Here is a 26,034-nt window from a genome sequence, read left to right as displayed (position 1 = left end):
TATAGCATTTATATTCTATTGTACTTTATCTATTTGAGTACATTTTTATTTTATGCTTTTTTTTCTCTCTTAGTCGACTGCTACCTTTTGCTGCTACTTTTTGTATTGTTTGCACATTATTTCCCATTTGCTGCTGTGCCAAATTGAATTTCTCCTCCAGGGATCAATAAAGGTACATCTCATCTCATCTCATCTTATATTATCTTATCTTATCATGTATAGCATATAACATTCATAATGTGTATATTAATGGAGTTCTACAGTAAAAACAAAAAAGAGATTAATGTAATAAATGATGCTATGGAGTGTGATGGTGAAATGCAGTTGATGCATTCTTTAAATGTCCTAAGAAATGATACTGTTACTTCTTAACGTGATGCCTTTTCTTTTGAAACAGGATGATCAAGCAGTGAGGTATCAGTCTCGACAGATGACAATGGTTGGGTGACATCACTCTCATTACATATCTAATTTCAGAATGACATTATCTTTTCAGCCATTTTTAACATATTGTGCAGGGAAAAAATATGTTGTCATGAGAATGGGGACCAAAAGGACCATGAAAAGACCAACCCATGTTGTAGCACGATAATTCACTCTGGAGAAGACTTCCATGTTCCAGAGATGCCACAACTGTCAAGTCAGCAGATCTTTGTTTGCTTTCTTGGCCTGTTTGGAGAAATAAGCGTATCAGTATGTCAACAAGCCACACCATCCCACAACATAAATAAAACTATAAATGAAAACTTGATTTCAGGTCTGTTATGAGTTTTTTTTTTTTTACATCCCATTTTCATCTAAATGACATGTTCATTGATCCTCGTTGCTTGACGGCGGTGAGAGTTTTACTGATGATTCTAAGCTTTACATTCAGCAATTTTCTGAACATACGGTCAGAGGCCAACTGACCATATAATATTGTGTTAGTTAGTCAGAACGGCCACCTTATCGCCACATACAGTATGAACAAGTAATCAAGCTGCAACCAAGCAACATCAACATGGAAAAAAGATATTTAGCAACAATTTTAATCAAAATGAATCAACGGGTTCCACCAAACATACAATGGCCCACCACACTGACATACCTTGTATCACCAGATTAAACTGGGTTAGACCAGAAATGTTTTAGATGGCTCCTGTTACAATGGCCGACGCTGGTGTGTGAGTCATAAGTTATCATAATGGAGGAATGATGGCCAAAACTATGAGAATATAGTTGTAAAATCTTTACATTCTCTCCAGTAGTTGGTATAATGCAGTATGTTACAGTCTGCAGACTTTATGAGATGCCTAAGGTCAGCATGGCAGCCGGGCAAACACACTTGATGCATCATATCTCAGCACTTAAACTCACACACACAGATATATAGAGACACGCAGCATCGTAGCAATCAGCACTGCACTATAAGCTTGTGTGTGTGTGTGTGTGGTTGTGCTTAATGCACATCGATGCTTTCCTCCTTCCGTTTTGAGAAGATAACCGGAAATGGAACAACAGATTAAAGACTCTGCCTCTGTTTCTCTCTCTCTCTCTCTCTCTCTCTCTCACACACACACACACATACACACACACACACATACAGAAGAATCTCACAGCATGAATTAATCTACAGTGCTCCACTGTACACCTGTCAGATGAGCAATAAGGCAACACTAGTGTTTATCTTCACATTAATTACTTGTTTCTACATAAAAATTCATTCTTTAGTCTCCAAAAGGTTACAAAGTAGTCTAAAATTCCTGTCATCTCCATTTCCAGAGCCCAAAGTTACACCTTTAGTTTACCTATGTTTTCAAAATCTTTTATGTTTTTTTTTTTTAATCTCAATAACAATACATTTGGTTGTCTAAAGTGTTGTACAGGCATTCATGAGCCCCAGAGGATGAATTGTACTGACTATCCCTTGACCTCTCCTGCCTCTATGAAGGTGACATTTTTGTTTTTTAGTGAAACATTTGACCAACTCTTGGATGGTCTGTTACTTATGTAACTTCAGTTATGAATGTACCTAGGGCACGTACATAACTTCAGTTATGTTATGTATGTGATGTAATGTAACTATGTTAGTAAATTGAAATAACCCACCACTGACTTTTGCTTTTACACTGGACACGACCAGCTCTCTCCTGGTCGAAAGCCCTACGTTTGTTTGACCCAACCACCTGTCCCCGATCTCCTCCCTCTGCATACTTGTCACTCTTTACACTACTTCACTTGACCTCCTGCTTTGCATCACTACAGCCACCAGAGGCTGGCATGTTTGGAAGTTGGCATTTATCCTAAAGGTAGCGCTGTACCATAAGTACAGTCTCATAGAGCTGTTTCAATAGTCTTCCTTACTGAATTATTATTGAGAGTGATTGTAATGACTGCACATTTAAAATAAGTGTCTGTACATTCACTAAAACATATTCAAATACCTTATATATACTTTAATGGATATGGCTTCTCAAATCTTTTTTTTGGCTTCGTAAACCAACAGTGAATTCCTCCCACAAACAAAGCCTGGTAAATCTTCTCCCTCTGTACTATAGAGCTGCATTATTGCCCAAAAACATATTAGTGTCACACTGTTGCACTGGGTGACATGATCCATCATTACCATGAACACACACACTGTTGTTTATGTTGCCTCAGTCCCACATGCACTGTCCTGCTGCCCCAAACATTCACTATTAGTGTGCCAAATGAGTATTAATCCGCCGCTGAAAATAGTCCCCTACAAAAGCACAATTTCTTCCTGTTTGAGTAACATTTGTTAAAAACTACAGAGACCAGCAGTTTTAGGGAATGATTGAGGCTTTTTAAAAAATGAAAGGTTCCTGTTTTCCCATTATATTCACTTTTGTACGTCCTTGACCACATCACATATACAGACACATGGATAGATCTGTTTCTATGACTGACTGCATGAGGAACAAAGGGGGAGAGAAAGTGAGTGTTCAGTGTGTACCCACTGACTCAGTGTGTGTGTGTGTGTGTGTGTGCAGAGAGATGGTTTATCAGTGTATTATCTGTATGTCCACACGGTCTGTGGTGACATCACCGGACAAAGGTCTCACTGCCCACTTACACACACACACACACACACACACACACACACACACACTCACACACTGTAATGTATCTTTGGTTGTTTACCAGGAGAAAGGGGCTGACCAATCACAGCTCCTGGCGACTCAGTGATGTCATTGAGCTGATGAGGAAATGGCCTCAGAGGAATTTGATGTCATCCACCTCTCTCTCCCTCTCTCTGTCTCTCTCTCTTTCTTTCTCTCTCTTCTTTTCTCCTTTTCCAGTCCATCCCATCAGCTCTGTTTCTCTTTAGTTAAAGCAGTTTGTCATGAATCCAGGTTTCAGTTGTCAAGTTCTTCTTATTTGTGTTGATAATAAATACAAATGTCATCAGACCCTGTCTGTTTGACTCATTCTTTGATCGCTCACTCTAATTTATAGACGTTGAATTAATGTAGGAACTGGACTGAGAGAACGTATGGAGCAGTGGTGTCTGACCTTTCTGGCTTGTGACCTCTAAAATTCAATTTAGTGCGCACGTGAGTTGTAAGCAGTCCAACCATAAGAGTGATTTCTCTTCATGTTAAGGGTTTTTATCGAGGCCTGAAGAAGTAAAGGTATCAGAAACTCCAAAAGAAAACAGCCCCTCAAAAATGGAAGATGCATTTTATTTAACAGAAATATCCTTTTATCCTGTGAGTCCTCAAATGTATCCCCTTACCATAACAATGCATGTGAAACTCCACATAAGCACCGATTCAACACATTGCACTATTGCATTGTGAGATTTTAGGCAAAAAGTAGTGTACAAGCCATTGTGGGAATATTTGTGGGCACTATATAGTGCCAACCAGCCACCATTAGGACAACAACCGACGATTGCAAATATATTCGCGCAGGTGTGTGTGAGAGCCGAAGAGTCCCCAGTGGTGTGTAGTCCCAGATGTGTGTGAGCGGCGAGTTCACTATGTTCCAGCTTTTAGTCTAATAAATCAACAAATTAAATCACAAAATGTCAAGAAAGAAAATATTATTATTGTGAATTCAAGTTATCTTCTTTCACCAAACTAGAGGTAACTTAATTACCTTGCTAACTCATTGTAAAACACATGTCATTCAGACTTGACATAAACAAAAAATAAAACCCAACCAAACTGTCTGGCCTCACTGTCTCCCTCTGCCATTGCTGGCCTCTAACTACTGAGCTAGCTCGCTGAACGAGAGTCATGACAGCAGCAGCTATCACTCATTTTTACACGACAGGCCATTAAATGACCTAAATAAAATGAAAAAGAAAAAAACAGTAATGGACTAAGCCAATCAACAATAGCCGATACATTTATCCAATCGCCCAACTCTACTTTACACCTAGAATTAACACTTAAAGCTGCTATAATCAATACTTACTAACCATGGATCACATGAATGTGGAAGGGGTCTCTTACTGTTACAAACCTACAGAAATGTTACCACTCTGCAGTCCCCCACAGCTCTTATCACCACAGCAGACAGCTGTTCTCAGCAAACAATCTCTAAAAAAACACTGCAAACTACCTGCAGACAGGCACAATTAGCAAGTAGCTAATATAGCAGAGCATTTATCAGCTTTACAGCCACATATTTCCCCCTAGAGTTGGTTGAGACCAAAAACAGAGCTAAATGAGAGTGAATGTTGGACTCTCATCAGGTGAACACAAACAACTTATTTAGATTATATGCCACTTACACAGTATATCACCTGTGGTGGTATGTCAGTGTTGTATTCACAGCTTGTTTCCACTGCCCTCAAGCTGTAAAATGTATAACACAATGTAACAAACAGGGAGTCGTTTTGGAACCAGCCACTGACTCTATGCCAACATTATACTTCCTGTTTACATCGCCCAAAGCATTATGGGAACAATAATGCCAAAACTCAAACATGTTTATCCTAATCAGAAATAATGTGTTTCAGACTTACTGAAGGCTCATGTTACTATTCCCCATGCACTTATAATGATGACTCATAACTGAGCGGAATATTGTCCATGCATTTTTTTTTGCAGTATAATGTCACATTAACATGGTTGTTATGTCCCTGGAACACTGGTGTTCTCCTCTATTTATCTGTATATAGATTTTGCCTGTGTGTTGAAAACCTGTGTGCACGAAAAAAAGACTTGTTTTGACTAAGAAGTTCATTGAACATGTGGAGCACCAGCCGACATGGTATTTCTGTTTGATCTCACTTGCTTTGAAAATAACAACTTTAGAGCCGAGAATCTTTTGAGGAGTGAGCGAGGAACCAGTGACTTTAATTTAGTTTCTTGTATGATATTCCTGGGTGTTACAAACGTCATAAAGACATGCAGCGGCTGCACTATAATCTTGTCAAAAGTGAGAGAAGGGTTAAACGTCTCTGGGGATAAAGTTGAAAAAACTTCAGAGAAAACATTTACAAACCTTTAACCTGCTAAATGTTGACAGTGAGGATAAGTCAGAGTGAAGCTCTGTTTGGACATCACACACACACACACACATGCATGCACACTGACAGACTAATGGATGATGAGTTAACCGGCCTCTCAGTACCTTTTCTTATCAGTTCTGTTTTTTGGCAGCCTGAAGCCGTCAGCGCTCGGTCTCACAGCACACAGCTCCAACAGAGAACAAACACAGGCAGAAAGATAATCTACTCTGATCAATAGATTGTATTGTTATCGGGGATTGATCAAAAGGAGGTTGGGCAGCTATAAACGGACATCCTGGCAAACCGCTCACCGCTGTGTTTGTCTCCAAACGATCAGCGGCAAGCGATACGACTTGATCAGGTTTCCTACTCTGAGAGATGAAAAGCAGAGAGAGGAGACGGACACACAAAGTAAAGTGTTAAGTGTCTATATATTTTTGGCCACTTAGTGTATTTTTTTCCCCATACCCCTTTCCTACAATGTTTTATTGTTTAGCTTCTTACTTGTCACCAAAGATTAACCTTATGGTATATATTTTTTGGTTTTTACTTAATTATTTCATTTTTGCTGTATTTCTATCATATTTTCTGTCTTTCACTTCCAACGTGATTCTGCCTGCTCTGCCCTGCTGAACCTGTCCACATTAAAGGCCGTAATATCTACAATTGGATCCCATCCATCCAATATGAAACATAATCCAATAACAGACAGATTCAGCTTAATGAATCCAGTTATGTGGCACAATCAAATAGAGGAGGATTTCCTTCAAATCTATCCGTCTGATACACATCAAACTGGCTGCTTTTAATGCTTTTACCACCAAATCTGCAGGAGGCGAGCAAGAGAGGAAAATGAAGATCAGTTTGACTATGAAAATGTGCTTTGTTTTCTGGGTTATTTTTTGGTTTGGTCTGGACTTAATCATCCCTAACAGTACACATGATGAGACAAAAGAAATTGTGTAGGTCAGATAAAAAAAACAAAAAACGCTGCAAATTAACAAGTAACTGTAGGTCACTAGGTCTGCAAAGACGACTAGCACACTTTTAAAATCTCAACCAGTTGTCTTATGGCCTTTGCACGTGAAAAGCGGATTAGTACAGTAGCCCTGAGAGCTAAATTTACTTAACACAACATGGGCGCACAGGCAAAACACAAGCAAATATGCGCAACAACTTCACTAATCTGACACAAATATGCAGCATTTAGAAGGAAACAATAAGTAAAAGGCAGGCAAAATAAAAGACATGCTCCATTCAACAACACATGCACAGCATAATGAAACACAGTGCAAACACAGACACCACAGAAAAGTACAGATGACACAAACACATAGTACTGTCCTCTGGAATTATGTTTACTTTGGACAATTACACACCTCATCATGTAAATCCAGTGCCACTGCAGGAAGTAGTGTCTCATTTATGTAGTGATACACAAAGTAGTGGTGTGGAGGTGAATGTGTGTGTAGCACATCTGACATTCACCAGCCCTTTCATGCATAGTGTATTTGGAAGCCATGTTTAACCATTTAAGCTGGAGTACCATGCCCAAACCACCATGTGCCGAATACCAATGCCTTGTCCACAATTCCAGTTGATAATTATCTTTGTATGTCTTTGTCTAACAAGATATGGCATCAGAAATTCAAAATGGCTAAAGGAAGACAAGGTGAACAAAGAACCTCTGGAATAACTATTGTCAGAAACAATTGTTTAAACTAAATAAGGTGTTTGAAATATTTGTATTCAGATGTGAAGAACTTTTTTTTGGATAGTTTTTTATTGTAACTAATAATACATCTGTCCACTCCAGTGGACTCCATGCACCAAAGGGTGCTTGTCTGCCTATTTAGATTACCCCTTAATTTGTATGTTTTATTCATAATTATGATGAATACTGAGTGTTGAAAAATATTGTTTTTTCCTGTCAGGTTGTCTGAGAACAAAATGATTTATCAGTTATTGTTGAATCTCTTTTTAATGCACTGCAGTGGACATCTACGTAACTCCTTCAAAATAACATGTTGAAGTCATTGACATGATCTTTCAGAGTAAAAACAGATTTTAAATGTTCTGTGTTTTTTTTGTTTAAATGTTTTAATTTGTGATTTAATAGTTCATACATAAAAGGACTAGAGACTATGGTTTGTCATAAAAATTGCAATTAATGTTTAAAAAGCCCGTAATCACTTTCTGACCGTAGTTGTCATGTGCACAAATTATAGAGAGATCGCATTTTCTGTTGTCAGAGTTTCATTACGGAATACTTTGCATTCTTTACAGACCAAACTATTACTTTTCAATTACAGCGTTATTAATTTGCATACAGTATTGCACATTAAAGTGTTCGTGTTATTATTATTACTATCATGAGCCATTCAGATGCAGCTTCTCTCTCTGTGTTGTATAATGTCAGCTATCTCTCCCCCTCTCTCTGTCTCCCCTCCCTCCCCCCCATCTCTTCCAGGAACTGGTCTGGATCAGGTTCCTGCAGATCAATGGAGATCTGGGTCCGCACCGTTTACGTTATCGTTGCCAGTATTAATGCTCTTTTAATCTGCTCGGGATTACAGCCATCGATCCACATCATCCATCTGCACGCACTGCAGAGCCCAAAACTGCTGCTTCACACATGCACACACATTTGAGAAAAAACACACTGACTCCCAGACAGAGAGAGAAACCAGAATACGAGAAAACAACAACACGAGCAGAGACAGGAGCAGGAAGGACAACAAACAGAATGTGTGTCCACTTCCTTGTTTGTGTTCGGTCTCAGTATCTGACCATCAGAGTATTGATCGGTTATAGATACACATCAGCACATTTACATACAGAGAACTGTCAGCTAGAGCGGCAGGGAAATCACAGACTAGATAAAAATGAGACAAATTCAAATGATCTTTTGTATGCAATTTGTGAAAAATAATTATTTATTATTTATTATTAAAACATAACAATAATAATAATAATAATTGTGAGACTTGGTTTATTTATTTATTAATCTTTTTTTTTCGTCTTCGAAGGATATCATTATTTTTATGAATGAATCATTAATTGATTGATTGATTAATAAATTAATCAATCGTTTTTTTCTAGAATCAAATTTCATATTACTGAAAATGATTTTAATTATTACAGGATTTACATATCAGTACAAACTGCGAACGTGATGATAATAATAATAATCTTTCAGTTGTGAATATAAAAGCATTTCACCTGTATGTGTGCGTGTGGTCGTGAGTTGTGTATGTGAGCGTATATATTCAGTCTGTGTGAGAGTTTTCAGTTGTGTATGTGAATGTGTTTGGTACCGTGTGTATGTGAGAGGTCATTTTAAATTATGCCCCTAACGGCCCCTCATACAGGTCAATAGAATCAATTGTATATACTGTATGTATTTGTTTGTCATCCTCAGAGGTGAATACAGGATTTTCAGTTTCAGTTCAGACACAAGGTCAAACCAGACCTTGTGTTGATTTCCTTTGTGTGTTTTTTTTTTAATACTGTTTGTCTTATGCCGTAAACCCTGCCTGCTGCCTGACAGGTCTGTCCCGCCTGTCGTCGTTCATTACGCCTACGGACAGAGTTATTTCAGCGGCGTTGCGACACCAATACTAATGAACCTGAGTCAGGAGGGAACAACGACGGAGCAAAGATAGAAAGAGCAAAAGAAAGACAATTCAAAAGGAAATAGATATAAAAAACAGACTTAACAAATGAACAGCGACAGAGAAGAATAAATGGAATTGGGGAGTGCTGTTCTGTTGGCTCAGTCTATTTAAATGCGTTATATGTGCCTCATATAAACATTAATGAATCAATCCTGAGTGATATTTGAGTCATTGCTTACAAATGATCAGCCTCTGTGCTACACGTCCCCTCTAAACCCAGAACGACCCAAACAAGGCCTCAGAACCGGACTGTCTTGTTCACCTCCGTTCTAGGTCAGCGCTGACCTAAATTGTTACCAGTCTCTCTCCACTATTGATTGAACCTGAGACTCTGACACTGTGGGCAAATACTTACTGGATCGTTGAACAAGTCTGAACACATTGGTTTGTTTTATTGTTTACAGGATTAGACCGTTGATGTGCATCATCATCATATACTAAGAAAAATTACATTTCACAAACTTTCCTACATATGGGCAATTTCATAAATCCACATGTGCCTCTGTGTGAATTCATGAAAAAAAAGTATTGAATTAAATGCTTGGTTTCAGATATGAAAAGGGGCTTCTTTTCAATCAACCAAAAGCAACCATTATTCAGCCAATCAACATGCAGCTAATGCTGTATCGTAGGCAACTGGACTTGTTTCAGTTAACAAGTCCAGTTGCCTACGATACAGCACTTAGAATTACCCTGACCGGGATGACAGAGAAACTTCATCAACACCACTGATTATAATGTGTCTTCTTTCTGTGATGCTTTCTTGCATTTTGTACAGTCAGCCATGTTAGCTCCTGGGTTAGCACCTCTGGTCAGTTTTTGACAGATTCAACCTGTCCACATCAGAAAAGCGACCAATTCAGTGAAACCAACACTGAAAGCAGCTTATTATTACCTATATTAACGTTTCTTGTTAGGCAGCGACCTCTGGTGACCATTGTAATTTTAATGCCAGCAAAGGTGAAAGTCAGGTAAAGTAGTATAAATGCAAGGCCAAGTCCACATAGAGAGGAGGTTGGGACAGATGGTCGGGATAAACGAGTCCAGGACTTTCACCCAGAAGACTGCTGGGTAGTCCAGCACAATCAAACTACGAGGGTACAATAAAGGTACGGTATGCCTGTCGCTGGTACGCCGCATCTGTCATGTTGTTATGTGAACATGTGATATACAGTATTCAAACTCCACCCTCAGATCATAATGCAAGCTTTCCGATAAAAAATCACCAAGCCCAAAGTTTGTTAGATCTAATTCCATCATTATGACATCTCCGGGGTTACTTTGTCTAATCGGACTATAGCTCCTCCAGAGACACAGAAAACATTATACAACTGTTGGGCCTACTAACCATGACAAATAAACTCAAGTGGATGTGTAAAATCAGTGGAGGGGCCCTTTAAGATCCAACAGTTTCTTTGTTAAAGTCTTTACTAAAACAGATGGGCACCATCATTTTTAAAAAAAAACATGACTCAAACACAGGCAAATGTTGGGGACTTTTTACTCAGGCGGATTACTACAGAATTCACTGTGATCATTATGCTCCACAGTCTGAGCAGGAGGGAGAAAGACTGATGGAGAAAAATTACTTCTGGCATGTTTATTCAAGTGGGCAGGCACACGAAACAACAGGACTGCTGGGAAATGTTGTCTTTAATTTGAGAAAGATGAGGTTTTTAACAATATCACTGTACTGAGATATTACCACTAATGCACTGCTTTCAAAATACATTTGGTAAATTGTGTGAAAAAACTGATGGTCCTCTAAGATGATTCAGAGTTGCATTCCTGTCCTCCCTGCTGCTTTGTACCTGTGTGTGTGTGTGTGTGTATGTGTTTGTGTCGTATTGTGTAGCTCTGACTGATTGTGCCGTGTGTATTCTCTGAGCGCTCCGCCTCGATGAGCTCAGAGTCCTTGTGTCACGTTTGATTTGACCACCGTAATAAAGCGGCGACAGGACCATTTTCTCCTCTGAACCCCAACCGCTCAGCTGGCCCCAGCAACACTTCTACCGCTCCAACACGGCCAGGGCGCCGTAATTGGTGTAGACAGTCTTAACAAAAAATCACTACGCTATTCCTCTGATTTTCTTATTGGGCACTACAGTGAAGGTTGTAGATTGTCTGAACACACAGGGCTGGTGTTTGGAGTTTACAGATTTGATAAAGAGCTTGGTGCTTTGCTGAATGAATATGATGCAGTCAGAGTCTCTACATGGATGACAGACAAAGACATGCAGATGTGTAACTCTATTCTATTCCCTTGTTCTCACCTGCAATGTGAGTTAGATAATGGCATCTGATCTCAGGTCTTTTAAAACGGGTATTCATAATTGCTCTTGGTATTTCTATAATGCCTGCATTGTGAGCAAATCTTAATGTGCAAATTCGTAGGAGAAGCTGAGGGACAACAAACACTGTCTCAGGTCAAGGGAAGCAATGTGGGATACTATTGATACCACTACAACAGGCAAAGCGATGGTCACATGACTGGCAGAGAGGCTTTTGTGTCTACTTTTCATTAGCCTTGTTAACCAGACCAATGTTTCATACAGGATAAAAAAGATTCAGAGTATGGCTGTAACTAATGATTTCAGAGATAAGGGTGTGTTATGCTAGCAGTGGCTAATGTAGCCTCAAGCATCTTGAGGGATGAGGAGTGGGCGACGGAGGTCTGGTAAGATCACTTCTGACACACAAACAGATTTTTTCCATTTTTTTAAACTTGTGGTCTTCAGCCCCAACAGACGCTGACTCAAGTGACATCACATGAGGCATTTTTTTATCAGACTTTACACAGTTCCCCTTGAGCCACAAAAGACATTATACACCTTTTTTTAACATTTGCCGTAATGCAAAAACACTTTGTCATGTCTCAATTTCCAGCCTCCAAAACTGCTATTGACAGGACAGGTCAGAGATAACAGTTTCTATCAAATCTTCTCACACTGACCCACAAACAAACATCAAAAGTCTCCTCTCAGCAGCCTGAAATCCATTATTACAGATCGATAGCGGCCTGTGAATATGCAGGAGGTCAGAACAGAAACCCTGAAAACGGACACAAACTGTATTCCCACAGTCTGAAACTGTAAGACCAAACACACACACACACACACACACACACACACACACACGCACGCACACACACACACACACACACACACACACACACCAGAGTAACTGCTGGTAATCTGTGTCATAAAGCAGGGTCCGGCTCATAAATAATGCACTGTGTCTGCTTGCAGCAGGATGCGTAAAATGGAAAATATTTAGGCTCAGTCATTCAGATTTTCAGCACAGTGTGACTCAAGGTGGACTCTTCTCATTCTATATCATTAGACGGATCAGACCAGTGAGTATGATTTTCTTATTGTCAACAAACCCCATGAAAAGACCAACACCAACAATGAATTTATCCTATACTAACTAGTACTGTCTGTGTATCCAAACCCTGATATACAGCATCTTCTTCATCTGTGCCATTTTAGTACAAAAACTATTGAAATCACATCAGTGAGTCATGTTCCTTAATTCCCATGGAAAGCTCTAGAGTACTGAAAGTGCATAATAGGTAGGTTTCTAAAGCTGGGGTTGGTAAGATTACAGAAACCTCACTCCAAAAAGGCTGCCTGGTGCTTCAGTTAGCGTATTCCTACTCCTGTAGGTGTGTGCTTTGTGCTAAGTGGGTTAGCTTGGCTCAGGGGCTGTGTGCTCTGTGCTAACGTTAGCCCCTTATGAAGTGTGTTGGCGCCACAGCACTTCTTTTATTGGGTTGAGTGTTTGTGGTACTCAATTTGCAACTGAATAACAGTGATAACTGTCACTGTCGCTGTTGCTCACTGGTTCTTTGGCTCACTGGCTGTGTGCTTTGTGCTACTTAGTTAGCTAGCATTCGCTGTATACTATGAGCACAGCGCATCTTTGTATCCAAATATCTCACGTCTCACTCACATGTAAGAAAACACCCAATATTCTCATGTGAACTTAATCAAGAACATGTACGGCTATTGTTAGTACTCACTGCTGTCAAGCTAGCATGTTAGTACTGGAAAATGAGTGCACTCTCTCTGTCATTCTTGTGCCACCAGCTTGCTAATAGCTTTGGCAATACATCCGCCTAGTTTTGTGGAAGACCCTAGTTATGCGCAATGAACACATGGGTAGGCAGGTATGTAGGCAGACAGACAGGTAGTCTGTCTAATGTTTTCATGGGCTGACTGAGTCGATTGGAGAGGCTTATTAGAGGCCCGCAGTCACAGATATTGGATTTTTGGTCTTTTGTGAGAGCGTTTGACTTATTAATTGCCATCCTAAAGTTGATGATTTTCTCCAAATATAACAAAAAAATGCTTCTAGAATAACTTACCCTAATAACAACCCTAGCTTTAATGTGAAACATCTGTAGGAAGGGCTGAGCTCATTGGTGATTTAACAGCAACCAAAAAATGGCAAGGTAAAAGCTATTTGAATAAACGTGTCAGTTTCTTAAAAAGAAACACAGAGAGTAGCAGTGTGGTGAGTGTGATGACTTGGTTCACTGATTGAATTAGTGCTGTGGAAATGTTCATTATACTGACTTAATCATGTAAACCATTATAGGACAGGTTAATTCGCCTATGTTTTTTACCCAGTGTTTACTTGTTTCTGCTGACCGAGGCTCCTATCTGTACTCCACCTTTTATACAAGCTATTCAATTCTAACACTGATTTTAGCATCGTTGTCTTTTCATCCATAATTCACTTGGAGTCAAAAGCAGGCAGCATCCTCGGACGGAACAATGGACTCCTCCTCCTCTCTCTCTCTCCCTCTCTCTCTCTCACTCCCTCCATTTTGCCTGGTTAACCTGGCTGCGAGGTGAAGAAGAAGTGAAGTGAGCAGACCGAGGCGGGTCACGCCGAGATTCCCATCAATAATTCATCAGGCCGCTGCTGCCTCTGCTCCTGTGTTCAATTCCCCCGACGATCACATAATACCTCCCCCCAAAAGAGACGGGCAGGTCCAAGGGAGGAGAGAGATGGCGAGAGAAAGAAAAAGATTAAAAATGAGGTAGAGGGAGAGGAGAGGGAAGCACGGAGGAAAAAGCTCCAGAGAGACATTCAGAGAAGGAGAGATTTTCAAGCATTTGTCTTGCTTTGAATACACTGTTTCACACCAATTGTTGTCTTTTTCTTAAAAAAAATCGTTGTTTACTCTTAACTATAAACCTCACAAACCCTACTTTGGTGATACTGTGCTAAGACTACATGGCTAAAAGTAGTAGACAACAAATCAGATCTCTCTGTACCTGAGAAAGAGCCAATTTGGGCTCAAAATATTGTTCTTTCTCTCTTTATTTCGAAAGGGAGCTTTTAACGATGCCGTTGTTAGTCCTTGGCAGGCAGAAATCGCTCAAACATTACACCCATATGTGATACTTGGACGTGCCATTCTGAAACCATGAACATTTATCTGCAGCTATAACAGCCTCCGCTCCACTGGAAAGACTTCCCATAAGAGTTTGGAGCCTGGCTGCAGGGGTTGTTTTGTTTTGACCAAACCAATCACAGTGACTGATGAATTTGCCCCACATCGACGTTGTAAGTCGACACAGAAGCTGCGATAGCGGTTTCTAGGAGTGCTTAACATGTACTACGTAAAAGATGTTGATAGACCGATAGATGTTGACGGTAGGAAGGTGACATCCTGATTCTTAATCACGCCTAAAAAACTGATTGGTTCATTGTTTCTCCAACTGAGTTTGAAAAGCACATTAGCATATCTTTTTGAATCAATGAAAAAAATAGAAATGCAGACGATGATTGAGAGCTCTGTAAGCAGGGCTACAGTGGCCTAACCCAAACCTTGAAACATCAAAAATACATAGACAGTTGTGTCCACATACATTTAGCCATGCAGTGTATTTATGATTATGTTAATAAAGACATTGTCAGTCTTGAATTTGACAGGGAAAAAATGTATTTAAAAAATATCTTTGTGTAACTACTGGTATCAAAAGATACAGCAATTTAGCACTCATACACCCAAACAAAACAAAGAGGAAAAAACTACGTGACGATCATAGGTGTAAATACCAGATGGGACATGGAGGACAGAACCACCCATTCTGGGAAAAACATTGTTCCCATGAATTATCGTGGAGGTTTTCTGGCAAAGGAATGATAATCTGGTATAAATTATAGTGAAAAAAGGAATTTCTTTGAAAGAAAAACTGTTGTATACTTGTATTTGCTACATACAGTTGAATGTTTGCATGTACATAAACTTCACATCTGTGTGAAGACTGTCGTGGTCACGCCATAAATTATATAGAATGAAATAATTGTAAGTATATCAGGTGAACACTGTCTCTATTTTCCCTATAATTAGGACCAAGCTGCATTCTCCTTTCCAGGAATCCTACACTCCTGTCTTAATACTTCTAACAAAGGCAGCACTTTTTTCCAGCAGTCCTGCTTCTCTGACATTTTGTGCAAAATGCCTTTATTATGATGAACTCAAAAATCATTTTTGTTTTTGAAAAGTGTTAGAAATATTAATAAATCTTTACTTATTTACTAACCCTGACCAAGAACACTGCAAAAATAAATGAGAGAGCGAAGCCAAGGGGGGAGGAGTAGCTCTGCAACTACTGATTATTTTGATTGTTGCGCATGTGAATGAAAAAACATGTTTCAAACGCCCAGCTCAATGCGACATCTTCAAATGTCTTGTTTTGTAAATATTTAATTTAATAATATATAACACAAAGACAAACAGCAAATTCTTCAGATTAAAAGGCTGGAACCAGGTCATTTCTGCTTTAAAAATGACTTTAATAATTGTCGCTTTTCTAAAAGGACCCAACCAAAAATAATCCCATCCACAAGCTCTTTCATTTCTTTGCTCCCGCTGCATGCTGCTCCTCTCTGCTCCTCTCAGGGTCAGGGGGATATTTGCTCCATCTATTGTCTCAGTGTTGCAGCTCTGACCTTTGACCTCAGCTCTATTGGCTGCTTGTACTGTTGTTGATCTAGGAATTGAAGCTATCTCTGTCTCTACAGTCGTTTTAAAGTCACAGTGGAGGGAAGAGAAAGCGATGAAATGAGCATGTGTACGCATGTTTCCTGTGTACAAAACTGGACAATATTAACCTGCTCTCTGTGAAACCACAGGACGGCAACATTCGAAGGATGAAAACAAGTCATATACTGTATCTGTTCTTGCGTGAAAGTATCTTAAAAGTGAAGGCATAATGACTCTAACAAAAAGAAAACTGAGACAGGTCGAGTACATGTTTAGCCTAGATTAGCACAAAGACAGGAAGCAGGGAGCCGTGTTGAGCAAGTTACTTTCAAAATGCAATGTATTACATATTACTAGTTGCCTTCATTTTAAAGTAATATATTACATTACAATATTACTGTCTGCGTCGAGTAATCTATTACTTGTTACACTACATTTGAGTTACTTTCAACAAAATGCCCAAATAACCTATAGAGAACAATTAAATAGCCTAGATGTATTTAAATAAAGGAATGCTCTTGACACAGTGATGAACAGGCAGACAAAGGATCACAGTCTGATATTTTATGAGATAGCAATAAATATTTTTAAATATAGGCTCAGTCATATGAAACACAATAGACCTATAACTTCTATAGTGTAGCCTACAGTGACATGACAAGACAAAAATCTTTTTTTCTATGCCTTTTTATTTTAGTCCACAGAACAAGGAATGCATGTGTGATTCAAGAATGTAAATCAAAGTGTGCTCAGAGGATTAGGTATTGATTAGGTGTATTAAATACACACAGAGCCTATATTAATATGGTCATGTTGGTGTGGATGGATTCTTAAAAAAACAACAAACGCTTGACTTCAGTCAGTAAAGCTGATTGTAACGCATAACATGACATGACTGTAGTAATATATTACTGAAATATTATTAGTGATGCGTTATATTTCGAATATATATAAATATAAATATTGCCCCAGAAATAACTGTAATGAATTATATTATTAATACTATTATTTTAAGACCATTTTATGTCACTGACATAATGATAATGTTTAAAATATTCAAAAAATAACTAAAATTATCAACAGAATGAGTTTTGACGTCATGTCAGAGACACCCTATGCATTGTGTTGCAGAGACGTCTCCTTCAGTTAGCATGCAAACCAGCTAGCCCCGGCCTGTCCTGTCCTGTAACACCAGTCTGAGCTCCCAGTCCAGACCGCTAACTGCTGCAAACTGTGGATGCCGTTAGCTAGTTAGATCAGTCAGGTTAGGTTTAACAAAAATGATCGAGGTCATATACATACATTGATAAGTTGATAGAGTACAATATGTTGATAGCATGATTCGCATGACAGGCCTAGATTTACATGTTGTTTCCATCCTGTAGCCAGGGTTTCATTTGTAAACGCTGGACATTATCACACATACAGCAGCCAGCAAGGGTTTGTCACTATTAGAGGGAAAGCAGATGAGTGCAGCTCCATCAGACAGCAGTATAAATATGAGGCTGTTCAGTGTGTCTGCAGATCACATGAATGCTGCCTCGCTCTCCTCCAGCTCCACCCTCCATCAATAGTCACTCATTTTCAAATTAACCTATATTATCAAGTACCAACAGTGAACACTGCAGAGATAACCTCATCCATGTTAGACATGTGCACAAATTTAAAATATGAGGCGTCTGAACTGGATTAAAATCTACTGACCAAATATGCAGTCGGCTAAATAAATAGGCTATACAAATAAGAAACAACGCGCTCAACTCACATATATAGCTTCAGATGATAAAATAACACTGATAATCAATAAATAAATAGGCTACAAATATCAAATCAATTTTCTGAGAATCATCCATGCTGGAAAAATACATAACCTTCTTGCACTGATCATTCTTTAAGAGTTTATTCTGCAAAGACTGTTCAGCCAAACCACGTTATGTTCACACCATGAGTAATATCTATTCTGCCTCATTTCAGAAACAAACCACAATAAACAAAACTTAAAAGGACAATGATACTGAAAAGAAGACTATTAATAGATTTTACGACCAAACATCATAATATGATGCAGCCGAAAACTACATATGACTTTATAATATGATGCAAAATCCTTAAACCTGTTATTAAAACACCACAAACACATTGAGATTATTAAGGTGTAATGTAAGTATACAGACTGGAAATAAAATAGATTTATTAAAAGTTATTAGGGTGATCTTCTTATTAAAAAACAGTTTAAATGTTGTTTTAGGAATAATATAGAAATATTATATATTGCAGAAAAAAATAATACAAAAACACGTGCATTAAGTGTATGATTTTAGAATATTTGGTTATTTGGTTGACATTTGAAATAAAGATATTATAGGATATATATTTTGTGTTCAATGCTTAGTGGAAAACCTATATCTTCAGTCAGTTTCTGGTGCTGTTGTAATGCTAAATCTTCCTGCTGGGAGCCAGTAAAACATTTTTTTACTTGTAACAGCAAAATGATTGGTGACTTTATGAAAAAAAAAGTAGAGGGAATCATAGCTCAAATATAAGGGGAATATGAATATCGATGTGGCGATAATAACAGTTTTTACACAAACAACTTTTGGAGCCTCATTTATGAGTCTCAGAGGGGAAACCTGAAGACAACCAGGATCCAGTTTGACGACGTGAGTAAGACAGAATGACTCTCCATTTAGGAACATTTCAGGTTGTGTCCTTTAAATTAATAGTACATTTTTTATGATGTTTTTATATCAGTTATATTTGTCATTTCTTTATGTTGTAATTTTATGTTATGAGTTTAATTAAAAATGGAACACAAGTGTGTTTTATCCTAAAGAAGACACACAGATTTGATTAAAACAAAAAATTGAAAGAACATCATGTGTACCGATGTTACATTTATTTTTCAGTTTACTTGATTCCACCAGGATTATTAACCTGGTATCCACAGTGGTCTTCAGAGAGTCCTGGAAATATATCAAAAACAACTGCTGGAGATAAAACGTTTATGCTGAAGGTTTACTTATGGATGTTTTATAGTGACACTAGTAGAAATATAAACACAGTTAAAGTGTTGAATTAAAAAAAAGAAAAAGAAAATACTTAACTTAAAGTAAAGGTCTTTCAATGTAACATAAAGTTGAGCTTCACAATACATCTATATATTCAATAAACAAAATGCAAACTTTTCATGAAGTTAGAAAAACAGCCTTATTTTAAGTGTCATGACTATGGATTTTTTTTTTCACAGCCTAATAAGAAGGAACACTTTCTCCATCCATAAAGTTGGCTGCTATTAAATCCTTTTATTTAGCTGAAAACTTTGAAATCACCAAATATGGATCTTTTTTTTTTTTTGTCTTTTTTTGCTGGACAGAAAGAAATATAATAAAAGTTCTACTTAATTTAAAAAATGTGTTCATGAAAAAAACCCTGTATACTTTGTAACTGACTAATTATCCTACTGTTTGACAGCATCATTTGATCATTTAAACACATAACAAAATTTTTATTCCAGCTTGCTTTGCACTGCCACACACTCTCATCAGTAAGTGAATCTGCATCTCTATGTATATTTCTTCATCTATATTATACATATATCTGTTTTAAACCTGTTTTTCTCTACATAATAGTCACATGTCTGTGTCCTTATCTTCGTTCAGCACTGTGGACTGTTTGTTATATCTATATCTATCCGGAGAGCTAGTCAAAAAACGTTTAATCTGAAAATATACACTCTTGTGATGATGCATGATACATATATATAAACAGATTTCCACATTTTGTTTTCCATGTGTGATTTTCAGTGTACAGTTGAGTTTTCCGTGTTGAAACTCATGTGAGATCCAAAATGTTAAATACTGGAATAAGTCTTTTTTTTAAAGTGCTTGAATGAATGAGAAAAAGTAGTGAAGCAAAGTGAAAGCATTAATACTGAAGGAAGCTCTGACTGCTTTAAAAGACACCCGAGCAGATAAAGACATTTCAAAATATCCCAACACAGATCTCCTGGGCGTATTTCCATAAAGACTAAAGTCTATTTGTTAAAAAACCTACTGTTGGCTACCATTAAGTGCTCTGCAGTCAGGTGTTTGGAACCTGAACCCGTACAACATTTGGATCCAAAGTTTTGGGACTTTATGAGATTGAACAAATAACATTCAGCGCTGTGCCAAACTCATTTTTTAAGGAAGGTGTGTTCCTCTGTGCGTTAAAACACTTTTTAAAAAATAAAAAAAATAAAAAAATAAAAAAATAAAAAAACTGAAAACTGTTCTTCTTGGCTCACAAAAGGTTTAGGAGATAGACTGTACCCACTTGTGCTCCAAAAGCTGGAATCTATAAACGAGTCCTTTGCAAAAAGATTATTTAACAAATCCTTCACTTTCTTTAACTATCGACAGGCCATAATTCCCTCTCTTCTCATCTCCTCCTTTTTTAGTTTAATTAGGCTTTTATTTTATTATTATATTTGTTACTGATTGTATAAGATTTATATGATTATATTTCAGTGTATTGAGGTAAAACATTAGATGTAGGCATAACTGGAGTAATATAACTGACAAGTTTGAGTGTGAGACTGAGGAGAGCTCATGTTATTTTTGACTTAATGCTGCTGAGATAAAATGTTTCATTTAGATGAAAATCCCAGTTTGCCAACAAATACAGCAAAACTTTAGAATAACCATCATTAACTGTGGTATATTTATAATTAATCAAACTTTAGTCAATAGTTATTGTTAACAAACAATAAATGCTTTACAAATACTTTATTAAAATATTGTTCATTGTAAAGTTGTAAATGGTTAATAAATACTGTTTAGTTAATCTATAAACATCATTTGTTGTAACTGACATTTATAATTGTTAAATGAATGGTTTATGGAGCATGTCATTGTTTGAAAAACTATGAACTAAAGTTTAAATAACTATACATTTACCATTTATTATTGATGATTATTAGAAAGCGTTACTACAGACACCTCCCACACAGATTAGTCTAAACTGTAACAATAATTCATGTGAATTTCAAAACTGCAAGTTCCTGAAGAAGTTTATAGAATTTTAAAAAAAGCCATAAGACTCCTCTGTTAAATACATGAAATATGACCAGGTCACCACAGACAAACAGCAACATTAAACTCTGCTCCTGTGCTGCAACAGTCCTGAAAACCTGACTCTAATCCTCCAGTCCTGACCTGATCCTTCCTCCCTGTGCTGGTCCCTGCTGCTGTCCCCCTGCAGACAATAGAGGCTGGTTGTTGGGACAGACACCGGGTTCCTCACTAGAGGGGGCACCAGACCCACTGATGCTGCAGACCTTCATGTTTGTGTCACAGCCGTCTGATCACTTCAAGCTCCCCACAATCAAACACAAATCCTCTTCCGACGCTCCCTGTCTGCTCTGAGCGTTTCTCACACCTCTGTCCCGGAATATCATCCCTAATCCCTAATACCAGAAACATGCAATAATCCTTTAACAGGCTAATGACAGAAACCACGCCATCTGAATAGTATAATCCCTGTGATTAATATAAAAGCATGATGATGGTGAGGTACACTGAGAAGGAATATGTCTGATTCAATGAAGCCTGAACAAGTCGACTTTAGTGATGATGAATTATTCACATTTTGTGCAAAATTTCAAAAGAAAGAATTCTGTAAAGAATTCTGCCCTTTCCCCTTTGTTACTTAATATTTTCTTCAGGTGTTATTTTCCAGCCTTCATATATTTGCGTAAATGTCGCGCAGAATAATAACGTGATATTTAGTAAAAGTGCAGAAACAGGAAAATAAAGCCTGTGTTTGCTGCCCTGTCACAGACACAGAGAGGGGACTGTTGGAGGGAAATCCCGTGACCTTGTCATTTCGTATCGATCCCGTTTTGTTATTGATCAATAATGGTAATCATAACACCAGCGATTCTAAATAAATTCCGTGCACCTACATCGGGGTGCCGTGCTGGAGAGGAGACACGAGGAAACACCAAAACAAAGCCAGCAGAAGATTTTTTTTTTTTTTTAAAGTCACAACAACAGGAGCGACAGCAGGGGATCGTTTTGGATCTGTGTTTTGGGGGGAAGATTTAAATTCCTCTTCTGGTTCCGACGCACAAAAACAAACCATAACAGCAGCGTGGCACCGCACTTTGTTTATCTGCTCTTACCTGCCAGTCTGAGGGCCGACATCCTCTGAAACTCGGGCTCCTGCAGCCACTTCCACATCCTCCTGAAGGTCTCCCGGCCTGACTTTAGTTTACTCCAGGGTTTGGGGTTCCTCAGGAGGTCCGACAGGGTCCCCTGGGAGCGGCACAGCACCCTCTGGGCGAAGATGGCCTGGGGGATGCTGTACCTCTTCAGCTCCGCCGTGATCCTCTGCGCAACCTCCTTGGTGTTGATTTCCTCCAGCTGCCCCGAGCTGTTCACCCCCTGCGTCCCCGAGGAGGAGGGCGGTCTTTCCCTGGTGGAAGCCAACACGGGCCCGTGGGATGGAGACTGGAGGTGGGGGTTGGAGTGGGGGTGGTGGCCCACCGAGGACGCGGCCGGGTGCCCCGGGTGGTGCATCCCGTTCAGGTGTGGCATCATCCCGGCCGCCGGGCCACCGAGGCCTCGGTGCTGGTGGTGGTCTCCTCTGGCCAGCATGGAGGCTGTGTGGTGTGCGTCGAAGTTCAGCATCTTGTCGTGGCCTCCGTGCGTCGTGGTGCCGTAGTTGTGGAGACCCTGCTGGGTGTTGTGTATGGAGCCCAGGCCGTTGCCCAGCACCGGGGACAGGCTCTGACCCATCCCGGACATGTGGTCCTTGTGATAGGGGCTGTACAGGTTGTTCATGCCCGGTAGCCCCCGCTCGTCCCGCATCAGGGTGAAGCTCCCGCTCACGTTCCCGGAGAGCCGCTGGTGGTGGTGGTGATGGTGATGATGGTGAAACTTGTCCGACACGGTGGAGATGGGGGGCAGCGGCTGCAGCGGGGTTAAGGTGGTGTAGGTGCCGCTCATCCCCATCCCGGGAGAGGACGTGTCGCAGGGCACGCTCATGGCGTGGTGCAGCGGCAGGGACAGCTCCGGTCGGTACTCCCCGCTGCCGTCCAGTATCGTGGCCATGCCGGTCACCATGGCCGAGCGGGATGAAGCGGCGGCGGCGGCCAGGTCCTGGTGTATCCGCAGGGTGGACGCCGCCGCCGCCGCCGCTGCCGCCGCCGCCCCGTGTCCCCCCGATGAGCTCCCGCGGCCGTGGTGCGGGCTGTGGCCGCTCATCAGCTCCGCATCAGGGACCATGGAGCTCACCGCCACCCCGCCATGCAGGCTGCCAATGCCATCCATTGTCATGTCCGTGTTCATGGCGTAAGCGTCCAGGTCCTTGGCCAGGCATCGATAGGCGTTAGTGTAGGCAGTCTTCATTCATCTGTCCTCTCAGTCCATCAGGTCGCAGAATTATCTCTCCTTATCCTCCTTTCTCTCGCTGCTTCACCCCTGATGCGCCGGGATGGGTCAGTAGCCGTATTCCCCCTTTTCCTTCACTTCCTCGGTTGTTTCCCCGTCCTCCGTAGGCCTCTCCAGCTCCGTGTCTTTGTGTATTTTCCCCGGTATGTGCACATAAAAAAAGTGTTTTTATCTCGATCGTACGGGCCTGTGCGGTGGCTCCCCCATATCCAGCCCTCTCCTCCTCCTGCGTTACTCTGCTCCTCAGACGGGAGCTGTCCACGGTCCCCTAGCCGACCTCTCAACCCAACCTGCTGCGGGAGGAGGAGGGGGAGAAGCGGGCTCGGACTGAGGGGCGTCACCCGCCTGACTGACGCTGCAGAGGACTAATCAGAGAGGGCGCGATGGATCTGGAGGGCGTGGCGCACGGAGAGGCTGACCAATCGGTGTCTTTGATATGAGTTGCGGTTTGGCGAGAGAAGATGCTCTGGGTAGGATTGGAGCGAAAAATCATTATTGTGTAGTATTCCTGTGAGGTGATGCCACCCTCACTACAGTGACTGAGTTGTCTGTAGGATGTAAATGTGAGTGCAAGGTGTCATATTCTGCTCTGTTCTGGGAAAAGTGTCTTCTCCTAATTTAATATTCTGATAGAATTAGAAATGCAAACTAAATGGCTAAAATCAAAAATGTGTGTCAGTGGAACCAAATATTATGTTCAGTCTGTCGGTGAGGTATTATCTGACTATTTCAACCTCGTATTTGTTTAATAGCCTTTAGTTTAGTTTAGTAGCCTTTCATGATTTATACCACAAGGTCCATTTAGTAGTTGTTCTGGATCTTTCGATCATTTCACATGATCTTGATGGAGTTTGCTTTATTGTTTTTAAGACATGGATGAGAAGTGTTCAGAAAACACCCTCACTGAAACTCCAACAGCTACAATTCAACAACACAAACTTTATCATCTGATGAAGACCATGTGCTGTGACTAAATCAACTATGTGGTGTTTTTTTGGCGAATAAGAATATATTATATATATATATATATATATATATATATATATATATATATATATATATATATATTTATACATATATATGTATATATATGTATATACAGTATATATATATATATATATATATATATATATATATATATATATATAATATTATAACTCTAAATAAAACAAACAAGAGAAAAGAAAAGTAAATGAAAGACTATCAAAGGAAATGAAACTGAACTATTCTCATAATTTTGCTGTAAAATCACAATAGCAATTTTTCTGTGTACTGTTCGTTACCACTAAATTTGGGGTTCCATGAAAACTCACATTTGTCAAAAGAATAGAAAATATATTTCCTGGACTGTCCAGTCTCAGATATGACTTGTTCTTGCTACTCTGCCTGGAAGGCCAGCATCCTGCAGTCACCTCTTCACTGTTGACATTGAGACTGATGTTTGCAGGTACCATTTAATGAAGAAAAATGTTATTTTTCTGGTCATTTTGAGATTAAAATTAAACCCATAAATGCTGATGCTTCAGATACTCCCCTATCTGAAAGCCAGTTTTATCACTTGTTTAATCAGTTGTACTAACATCAGGGGTTTTTGATGATCAATTAGCCTTTGAACACAACTAGCTTGGATAAGCTAACACAAAGTGCCATTGGACCACAGGATTGATGGTTACTGAACAATGGTCCTCTGTACCCCTGTGTAGATATTCCATTAAAATAATTACACATGAAAAATGTCTAGACGGTATTACTGTTCAATTTAATATTATTTCAATTGAAAAAAATGTGCTTTTATTTCAAAAACAAGGAATTTAAAGTGACTCCTAACTTTTGAGTGGTAGTATATGTGATGGTCAGGCTGAGCAAAAAGGTCTGATGAAATATTTCAGTCTGCATAGAGGGTCATAGGGAGATGAATGTGAAATTAATTCAGTCTTTATACAGAAAGAGCGGATGGCTTAAAGCAGCAGTGACTGTTTGGAGAGTAAATGATGTTCCTTATATCCTGCAGATACTCACATCCACTGTACAGTGAAACTGTAAAAAAAGAAACCCATGATAATCTATCTATGTATTTTTGTTTAAAAACAAAAAACGATGTTGGTTTGTCTCCTCTGCTGCTGCTGCAAAGAAGCAATCTGCCCACAGGGATCATTAAAATTTGATCTCATCTCAACTCTCATCTTATCACCTACTGCCTCTGATTGTTGAGATAAAGTAAGGTGACAGGAAATAAAACATGATAAACACATGATTAAGTCAGAACTGATGTGATAGACAACATAACCTCCCCCAACAATGAGAAAATGTTTATTTTTCTCTTCCTTACAAAGCGGCCACTTCCACAAAGGTTTCTTTGTTTTTGAGCTTTGATTTTTCAATGAGAGCGGGAGCTTCTTTTTTTTTGTTATCTTGAATGTCCTCACAATCTCACCCTCCCAACACAACTCA

The 26,034-nt window shown here is 39.4% G+C and overlaps 1 protein-coding gene across 1 annotated transcript in view; it reads right to left on the bottom strand.

Annotated features, from left to right (window-relative positions):
- Positions 1–23,793, bottom strand: part of onecut2 (one cut homeobox 2) — a 35,242-nt gene extending 11,449 nt beyond the window's left edge. Inside the window, exon 1 of the mRNA XM_073477967.1 lies at positions 22,314–23,793. Coding sequence (XP_073334068.1) covers positions 22,314–23,541 — 1,228 coding nt within the window. The 5' untranslated portion in view covers positions 23,542–23,793. The remainder of the gene's footprint in view (positions 1–22,313) is intronic.
- Positions 23,794–26,034: the final 2,241 nt, after the last annotated feature.

The sequence above is a fragment of the Pagrus major genome, chromosome 12, assembly GCF_040436345.1.
Source record: "Pagrus major chromosome 12, Pma_NU_1.0".
In the NCBI taxonomy this organism is placed as follows: Eukaryota; Metazoa; Chordata; class Actinopteri; order Spariformes; family Sparidae; genus Pagrus; species Pagrus major.
Note: the sequence above shows the minus strand (reverse complement) of the source record. Positions and strands in the feature narration are given on the sequence as shown.